At 51.9% G+C, this 9,569-nt stretch overlaps 2 protein-coding genes across 4 annotated transcripts in view; both read left to right on the forward strand.

Annotated features, from left to right (window-relative positions):
• Positions 1 to 3,363, forward strand: part of THAP8 (THAP domain containing 8) — an 18,809-nt gene extending 15,446 nt beyond the window's left edge. For both annotated transcript variants that reach the window (XM_026448755.1, XM_026448756.1), the window contains exon 4: positions 2,758 to 3,363. In XM_026448755.1, coding sequence (XP_026304540.1) covers positions 2,758 to 2,910 — 153 coding nt within the window. In that variant the 3' untranslated portion in view covers positions 2,911 to 3,363. The remainder of the gene's footprint in view (positions 1 to 2,757) is intronic.
• Positions 3,364 to 4,548: 1,185 nt separating this feature from the next.
• CLIP3 (CAP-Gly domain containing linker protein 3) overlaps positions 4,549 to 9,569 on the forward strand; it is a 20,366-nt gene continuing 15,345 nt past the window's right edge. The window contains exons 1-3 of one of the 2 annotated variants that reach the window (XM_023198181.3): positions 4,549 to 4,777; positions 6,067 to 6,109; positions 6,418 to 6,641. In XM_023198181.3, coding sequence (XP_023053949.1) covers positions 6,476 to 6,641 — 166 coding nt within the window. In that variant the 5' untranslated portion in view covers positions 4,549 to 4,777; positions 6,067 to 6,109; positions 6,418 to 6,475. Of the gene's footprint in view, positions 4,778 to 5,471; positions 6,110 to 6,417; positions 6,642 to 9,569 lie in introns of those variants that run through there. The other variant, XM_023198180.3, reaches the window with a different exon arrangement.

A 9,569-nucleotide genomic window follows, 5' to 3' on the forward strand; every position in this document is an offset into this window, starting at 1 on the left:
CACTGCAAGCTCCGCCTCCCGGGTTCACGCCATTCTCCTGCCTCAGCCTCCCGAGTAGCTGGGACTACAGGCGCCCGCCACCTTGCCCGGCTAGTTTTTTGTATTTTTTAGTAGAGATGGGGTTTCACCATGTTAGCCAGGGTGGTCTCGATCTCCTGACCTCGTGATCCACCTGTCTCGGCCTCCCAAAGTGCTGGGATTACAGGCTTGAGCCACCGTGCCCGGCCTACAAGTTAATTTTTTTAAAAATGCAGTGGCTAACGTCTGTAATCCTAGCACTTTGGGAGGCCAAGGTGGGCAGATTGCTTGAACCTAGGAGTTCAAGACCAGCCTAGACAACATGGTGAGACTGTGTCTCACTGAAATACAAAAATTAACATGGTGGGCACCTGTGGTCCCAGCTACTTGGGAGCCTGAGGCAGGAAGATCCCTTGAGCCCAGGAGGCAGAGACTGCAGTGAGCCAAGATCGCACCACTGCACTCTAGCCCAGGTGACCAAGCAAGACCTTGTCTCAGAAAAACAACAACAACAACAAAAAAAACGCAACCCAACAACTCACTATAGTCTGGGTGCAGTGGCTTGTGCCTGTAATCCCAGCACTTTGGGAGGCCAAGGCAGGCAGATTGCTTGAGTTCAGGAATTTGAAACCAGCTTGGGTGACATAGAGAAACCCTGTCTCTACTAAAAATACAAAAATTAGTTGGGCATGGTGGCGTGTGCCTGTAATCCCAGCTACTCGGGAGGCTGAGGGAGGAGAATTGCTTGAACCCGGGAGGTAGAGGTTGCAGTGAGCCAAGACTGTGCCATTGCACTCCAGCATGGGCGACAAGAGCAAGACTCCATCTCAAAAAACAAACAAACAAAAACCTCATTATAATCTTAATACTGCTGTTGTCTCCATCTTCCAGGTGAAAAAATGGAGGCACAGAGCAGTCCAGTAGTGTACCCACAGTCAGGCAGCCTATAAATTTCAGGGCCAGGATTCAAACCCAGGTGTCTGGCTGCAGAAGAGGCCTGTGAGAGCTTCCTGCCTGGCCCCTATAGAGCTGGAGTTTGCAATCTCTGTAATAGTGTCCTCCAGGCCCTCTTTAATCCCTTTTGCCTCTATATTTTACTGCTGGGTGTGTGTGTGTGTAGGGGAGGAAGTTGAGGAAGGGTGTTATGTCTGTGTGTGGGGGCGGGAGGGAGGAAGTTGAGGAAGGGTGTTATCTCTGAAAATCACAGTTTGACCAAGGCTTTCTCCTGTCCAAAACCCCAGGGCCAAGCTTGAGGTCCCCAGCCTAGTCCCCATGGCTTTCAGAGCCCTGCCTGGATGAGAGAGGTGCCCACACAGAGCTCTGAATGCTAGACTCACTGACAGGGCTCAGGAAGGAGCCCCCACAGTACCCCTGGAGTTAAGGAGTGTCAGATTTTTTTTTTTTTTTGAGACGGAGTCTCACTCTGTTGCCCAGGCTGGAGTGGAGTGGCGCGATCTCGGCTCACTGCAACCTCTGCCTCTCTGGTTCAAGCAATTCTCCTGTCTCAGCCTCCCAGGCAACTGGGATTACAGGCATGTGCCACCATGTCCAGCTAAGTTTTGTATTTTTAGTAGAGATGGGATTTTGCCATGTTGTCCAGGCTGGTCTTGAGCTCCTGACCTTAGGTAATCAGCCCACCTTGGGCTCCTATAGTGCTGGGATTACAGGCATGAGCCACCATGCCCAGCCAGGAGTCTCAGATTGATAGTCAGTGGTTTGGACATGACCCACAGACAGACTTTGTTTGGCCTCCACAGTGCTTTAAAATAATTTCTAATGGCTGGGTGCAGTGGCTCACGCCTGTAATCCCAGCACTTTGGGAGGCTGAGGCAGGTGGATCACTTGAGCCCAGGGGACTAGGCAACATGGTGAAACCCTGTCTCTACAAGACATACAAAAAATTAGCCAAGTGTTGCACCTATAGTTCTAGCTATTCGAGAGGCTGAAGTGGGAGTATTGCTTGAGGCCAGAAGGTCAAGGCTTCAATGAGCTGTGATTGTGCTACTGCACTGCAGCTTGGGTGACACTGTGAGACTCTGTCTCAAAAAAAAAAAAAAAAAAAAGGTCTGGTCTTTCCCGAAGGCTCTGCAGATCTAGCAGCACTGGGCTTGGATTCTCAGTTGATAGCAGTCGGCTGGAGCTACAGTGTAGCTGCCTCTGGGGGCTTGAAGTTTGAGACTGTGGCCTGGGGCACAGAGGGACAGTGGGGCAGGGACAGAGCTCAGACTCGGGCCTGGGGCTCTTTGTGGAGCCTGCCAGAGCCCCTGAGCTGACTGCCTCTCTCTGCCTCCTCTCCCATCATTCCAATCTCTGTCTCCTACTCATCTATCCCTACCTTGCAATCTCCTCCCTCTCCAACATTCATTGTCTTTCTCCCCATCATCTCTGTCCCCTACCTGTTTCCCCACCTCCTTATGTCTCTCTTCGTCTGCATATTTTCTGTCTCCCCCACATCTCTGTGTGTACGTCTGTCTGCCTGCACATCTCTTTTTTCTACATGTGTCTGTGTCTGTCTCTCCGCATTTCTCTTCCCATTTCCCCACCCTTCTTTCCTTTCCCATGAATGTCTCTTTGGCCCTCACATCTGCTTTCCTGTCTCCTCATATCTCTGCCCACATCTCTCTCTCTTTCCTGACACGCCCCACTCCTACCTTTGCCTCCCTGTTCCTCACCATATCTGTCTGTCTCTCCTACAACTTGCTCTGTAATGTTCCCATCTCTGCCACTTCTTTGCCTTAGACAACGGCCCAGACCCTTGGACCTGAGGAATCCCAAACCTTCACCATCATCTGTGGAGGACCTGACATAGCAGTGGTCCTTGCCCAGGGCCCTGCACCTGCCACAGTGGATGCCAAGCCGGAACTCCTGGACACTCGAACCCCCAGTGCATAAGGATCAAGACAGACAATGTTGAGGGACAGAAGATAGAAGATGGAGGAGGAAAGACATTACACATGGGCTTGGCCCCAGCCCCACCACCCACGCCTGGGTAGTAGCAGTGCCTCCCTCAAGGACCTGGGTTCTACCACTCCACTCCTAGGGATGTCTTGAACCTTAGGGGTGACCTAGGCCCAAGTCTTTCATCAGCCCCCAATCCCCTGGGTACCAGGCTTCTGCCACCCCCAACTCAGATCTTTGCAAATCAGTACGACAGCCTCAGAGCAGAGCAAGGGTTGTTTGTTTGGGAGAATCATACCTGGTTCTTAGGAGCCCCACGCTTTTTGCCAAGCCTGGTACTGAGTTGACGATACCATGGTGAACACAGCTGGGAAAATCCCTGCTCTCATGGTGCTCATTCTACTTGAGTAGACGAACTAGTAAACAAATAAACGAGAACACTGCAAATGCAAGCGATGAGTGCTATAAAGACGACAAAAATTCGGTTTGGGCTTGTGGGAGGGCCCTCTAAGGCCATGTTTTAGCAGAAACCTAGGTGATGAGAAGGGGCTGGCCTGGAGGGTGACAGGCTCAGGTTCCAGAGGACGAACAACCCCTGCAGAGAGGGCCTCCCGTCTGGGAGGCGGTGTTGCTATGGAGAAAACCAGAGTAGGGAAGGGAGATGTAGCAGGATGAGCCGCAGACAAAACTCAGACACCGAATTAAAGAAGGAAGTGGTTTATTCAGCCGGGAGCGTCAGCAGATTCGCATCTTAAAAGCCGAGCTCCCCGAGAAAGAAATTCTTGGCCTTTTCAAGGGCTTACAACTTTAAGGGGTCCATGTGAAAGGGTCGTGATAAATCGAGCAAGCGTGGGAAACATGACTGGGGGCTACATGCATCAGCTAACAGCAAAAAGTTTTACAATGCTTTTTTCATACAGTGTCTGGAATTTACAGATAAAACAAGCAGTTTAGGTCAGGGGTTGATGTTATTATTACTTTTTTTTTAACTCCTAGGGCCAGATGGTGGTGCCAAGGTTGTCTGGCTATTTATCTTACTTTTGTTTTTTTTCCAACTTTTTGCCTTCTCTTTTTCCTCCTGTCTTGTGAACTAGGCAAGGTGCAGGGAGGAGGGCAGCAGAAGTAGTAGTGGTCTCCTTCCTTAGAGGAAGGGGTGCAGTTTTAGAACAGAGAAGGTGAAAAGGCACCAACAAGTAAGATCCTAAAACAGGGCAGAGAGGGAGCCATGTAGGGATTTGGAGGAAGAGCATTCCAGGCATCACAAAGAGCCAGTGCAGGCCAGGCACTCTGGCTCACACCTGTAATCCCAGCACTTTGGGAAGCTGAGGCGGGCAGATCACCTGAGGTCAGGAGTTCGAGACCATCCTGGCCAACATGGCAAAACCCCGTCTCTCCTAAAAATATAAAAATTAGCTGGGTGTGGTGGTACAGGCATGTAATCCCAGCTACTCAGGAGGCTCAGGCAGGAAAATCGCTTGAACCTGGAAGACAGATGTTGCAGTGAGCAGAGATCATGCCACTGCACTCCAGCCTGGGGAACAGAGTGAGACTCCATCTAAAATAAATAAATAAATAAACAATAAAAAACAAAAAAAGCAGAGCCAGTGCAATGGTCCGGGGGTAGGGAGGAGCAAGGAGGCCACTGTGGCTGGGGTGGAGTGAACAAAAGAGGGTGAGAGGAAGTGAGTGCAGAGATGATAGGGCGGGTTCATATAGGGCCTTGTGGGCCATGGCTGAGAGCCTTGGCTTCTACCTGGAGTGAGGTGCAGCAGGCAGATCCCTCTGAGGGAAAGAGGGCTCCAAAGCGACAGGTGTTCATGGGTCACTGTGGCTGCATGTTGGAGGAGGACGGGGACAGCAGGTAAGAGGTTGCTGCCATAGTGCCGGTGGCAGAAGATGAAGGATGGACCAGGGTGAGGGCCCAGAATAGTGGTGGGGAGAGTGAGATTCTGGAAATCTTTTGGAGATAGAGCTACTGGGCCTGTGCATTAGAAGAATGAGGTGTTCAAGGCTGTCACCCAGCCCCATCCAGGCTGCAATGATTTGAGGCAGAGCAGGCTACAGCTCCAGGTGGGAAGCCAAGCCATGACGATGGAGCCAGGACCCTGGGCTGGCTTCAGGAGGCCTCCGTAGGGGAGATACAGGTTCCAAGAGAGTTGGAGGGGTCGATCGGCAGGTCTGTTTCCCAGACACTGCTACAGGCATGTAGCATGGTGATTAAGAAAGCTGGGCACGGTAACTCATGCCTGTAATCTCAGCACTTTGGGTGGTTGGGGCAGGAGGATCCCTTTAGGTCAGGAGTTCAAGACCAGCCTGGGCGACATGGCAAGACCCTGTCTCTTTAAAAAATTATCCAGAGGTGGTGGCATGCACCTGTGGTCTCAGCTACTCAGGAGATTGAGGTGGGAGGATGGCTTGAGCCCAGGAGTTTGACGCTGCAGTGAGCCAAGATCACAACACTGCGCTGTAGCCTGGGTGACAGAGTGAGACCCTGTCCAGGAAAAAATAAAAATAAAAAACAGACTTTACAGACTGTCTGGTTTCAAATGTTCGCTCCATCACCTACTCATGTACTTTTGGGCAAGCGGCTTAACCTCTGTGGGCCCCAGTGTGTGAGCCTTGCATTAAAATGGTAAGGATGAGATGATCATGATAGGAGTCTCTAGGAAATCACCTCTCTGAGGCACCCATTATGAATGGTGAGCTTGGAGAAGGGGTCCGGTCTAGGGTCCTAGAGAGAGAGAACATCCATCGTCACCACGCCCGGAGACCACTGTCCTCACCGGTCTGGTTTGCAGGCGTGGCGGAAGGGGATGGATAAGATCTGTACTCGCGCTCTCAGCCCTCTCTTTCGCCCTTGTATCTGCTAATCTCGCTCCTTTCTGTAGCCATCTCTTCCTCTCCCTGTACTCAGAGGCTCTCCCCTTTGCGTCGCCGCCTCTGGCCCCTCCATCAATGCGAGCGCCTCCCAATCCCTCCTCCTGGTCCCTCCTCCCCTCGCCGGTAAGGGGGCAGCAAGCGCATGCGCAATCGTGCCCCTCCCTCTCCGCCCCCACCCCCCCGTCGGCGTCTGGGCCTCGTCCCCTTCTCTCTGTCTCCCTCGCCTGCCCCATCACGTCCCCTGACACCGACACCCCATTGCTCCCACAGTCCCCCCAGTCTCCACTTTGGTCCCCAGCGCTGTCCGCCCGAGGTAAGATGGGGAGGGGGAGGCCCGCGGAGAAGGGGAGGGGCGAAGCATCCTGCATCCCGAGATAAACAAACCCTGGGAGGGGGCGGCTGAGACTGAGGGGCCTGACGCGGGAGGAGAAGAATGGGGGGCTGGGCCTGGGGGAGGTGGCAGGCGCTGGGCGCACACACCGGGGCCCTCTATGGGTAACGGGGGTCCCTATGGTTGCCCAAGATCCAGTTGCACGGAGGCCACTCGGGGCCCTGGAAGCTCCTAGGGGCTTGGACCCTGGAGCCTGCGGGGCACCCTCTCCAGCTGACCTCTGCCTCCAGGATTTGCCTGAAAGCTGCCCCCAACTCTGCACCTGCCCCCCGAGGGCCACCAAGGACCATGACTAAGACAGATCCTGCCCCGATGGCCCCGCCGCCCCGAGGAGAGGAGGAAGAAGAGGAGGAGGAGGATGAGCCCGTCCCCGAGGCCCCCAGCCCCACCCAGGAGCGCCGACAGAAGCCTGTTGTGCACCCCTCGGCACCTGCCCCCCTCCCTAAGGACTACGGTAACACTGTCCCCACCCTGGAATCTGGCCTGGAGCGTTGGGTGGCTGGGAAGGGTGGGCTGTGCTCTGCTGGTGGTGATGGTGAGAGAATTTCTGGGGAATTTGAAGGTGGTCCAGAGGAATCTTGGCTGCAGAGCACCCCTCGTTCATTCACTCATTCACCCATTGAAGAATGGAATTGTAATACTCCTAGTCGTTGATTCATGACACATCATTCCATCATTTAGTCTTTCAACAATCATTTATTGAAAGCATCTGTGGACCTGGCTCTATGCTAGGGGCTGGGGCCACAGCAGGGGGCAAGAGAAACCCAGTCTTTACCCTGAGACAACTCACAGGCCTCAGTAACAGCCACACAAATAGATATTAAACCATAATGTAATTTAGTTCACATTTAGGTTTATATGCAAGAAAGAAAAATATAATGTAATATAAATATGTAACTACAAGACATTATGAAAATTGTATTTACCAAAAACAAGCTGCTGCAAGAGTTTTTTAAGACATGGTTTCTCTGAGGAGGTTACGTTTGAGAAGACTGGAGGGTGAGTTGGGGTTAACTAAGAGAGGGGTCAGGGGAAAGGGGTCCCAGGAGAGGTAACTGCTGGGTAAAGGATCTCAGGTAGGAGGGTACAGAGCTGAGAGGAGGGCCTCTTGGAGAAACTGAAAGTGTCTAATCATTGACCGAACGATATTGACCGAACGATATTTATCGAGTGCTGCTACTCTGTGACAAGCCTTATGCTGGGTGCTGGAGATTTAATCCCGAGTGATCCAGGAATGATCTTCCCTTGCAGGAGAAAAGGAGGGACTAAAAAATGAACAGATAAATAAATCAGAAATCAGATAAATTCAGATTGGAGTGAGTGGTATGAAAGAAAGAAAAGGTGGGCCAGGTGCGGTGGTTCACGCCTGTAATCCCAGTATTTTGGGAGGCCGAGGGCAGTGGATCACCTGAGGTCAGGAGTTTGAGACCAGCCTGGCCAACATGGTAAAACCCCATCTCTACTAAAAATACAAAAATTAGCTGGGCATAGTGGCGTACATCTATAATCCCAGCCACTCATGAGGCCAAGGCTGTAGAATCGCTTGAACCTGGGAGGCAGAGGTTGCAGTGAGCCAAGATCGAGCCACTACACTCCAGCCTGGGTGACAGAGTAAGACTATCAAAAAAAGAAAGAAAGGAAGGAAGGAAGGGAGGGAGGGAGGGAAGGAAAAGTGGGGATATGATAATGACTAGGGGGCAGCTACCTGCAGGGGTAGTCAGGGCTGGTCTTTCTGAGTAGGTGACATTTAGTTTGAGACCCGAAGCATAGGGAGGAATCAGCCAGAGGAGAGCTGGAAAAAGAGTGTTCCAGGCAGAGAGCAGCAAGTGCAAAGGCCCTGAGGCAGAATTGAACTTGGAACAGAAAGATCCTGGAGCTGCATTCAGGGAATGATCAAGGTTGAGGTGAGAGGTTGGCATAGGCCAGATCTGGAAAGGCCTTCAAGGCTACAGTGGGGACTTTGGTTATATTCTAAGTGGGATGGGGGAGAACAGTGGCAAGGTGAGGGTGTTTAAAAGCAGAGGAGTGGCAGGTCTGATTTATAGTTTGAAAGCTCCATCTGGGTACTGGGTAGAAGGGGATGGAGCGCAGCCAGAGTTGAATATAGAAGGAGAATTTGGAAGATATGCAGGCTGGGAATCCCCAGCAGCTGTGAGGTTCCGAAACCAGGTTCAGAGTTAGCGTTGCCAGGATAGAGCAGGAGAGATGGTATCCATGGTCATGTCACCCACTAGAGGTGGATCAGGGAGACTACACGTTGACTTCAGTCTAATAGAAAAATAAGAAAGTTGGCCAGGCACGGTGGTTCTGGCTTATAATCCTAGCACTCTGGGAGGCTGAGGCGGGAGGATCGCTTGAGGCCAGGAGTTCGAGATCAGCCTGGGCAATGGAGCAAGACCCCATCTCTACAGAAAATTTAGAAATTAGCCAGGCATGGTGAGTACCTGTAGTCCCAGCTACTCCAGAGGCTGAGGTAGGAGGATTACTTGAGCCTGAGAATTCGATGCTGCAGCAAGCTAGGATTGCACCATAGCACTCTAGCTTGGGTGACACAGTGAGACCCTGTCTCAAAAAAAAAAAGAAAAAAGAAAAATAAAGTTATCTGGGACCTGAGGTGTTGCGGGGGCGGGCGGGCGCTGTACTTCAGAAAACTGGAAAATCTCCTTTGGAAATGCAGCTGGCGGTGGCTGGGGCCTGTGACTCAGTGGGAGGTCGGAGGGTGTAGGCTGAGCCCTCCAAGCAGTCTTGCTTGCAGAGCGGGAGAGGGTTTTGTCCCAGAATGTGAAGGAATCTGGAAATGTGGTCGAGGACAGGGAAAAGGCTAAGGTGGACTCCAAGAGGAAATCGTGTATCTGTTAAATCTGTACATTTTTTTTTTTTTTTTTTGAGACGGAGTCTCGCTCTGTCACCCAGGCTGGAGTGCAGTGGCCGGATCTCAGCTCACTGTAAGCTCCGCCTCCCGGGTTTACGCCATTCTCCTGCCTCAGCCTCCCGAGTAGCTGGGACTACAGGCGCCAGCCACCTCGCCCGGCTAGCTTTTTGTATTTTTTAGTAGAGACGGGGTTTCACCGTGTTAGCCAGGATGGTCTCGAACTCCTGACCTCGTGATCCGCCCGTCTCGGCCTCCCAAAGTGCTGGGATTACAGGCTTGAGCCACCGCACCCGGCCAAATCTGTACATTAATTCAACAGAGATTGACTGAGCACTTACCGTGTGCCATGTGCTGTGCCTGGCCTTAGAGATAAAGGAGTGAATGGGGCAGAATGGAATCGTAGCATTTAGATCCTAGTGAGGGAAGAAGAAAGGAAATGAAGGAGGGAGAAAGAGAAGGAGTAAACATGTTAAGTAGTGATATGAGCTATGATATACATAAAGAAAGAAA

Source organism: Piliocolobus tephrosceles, chromosome 21 (assembly GCF_002776525.5).
Source record: "Piliocolobus tephrosceles isolate RC106 chromosome 21, ASM277652v3, whole genome shotgun sequence".
In the NCBI taxonomy this organism is placed as follows: domain Eukaryota; kingdom Metazoa; phylum Chordata; class Mammalia; order Primates; family Cercopithecidae; genus Piliocolobus; species Piliocolobus tephrosceles.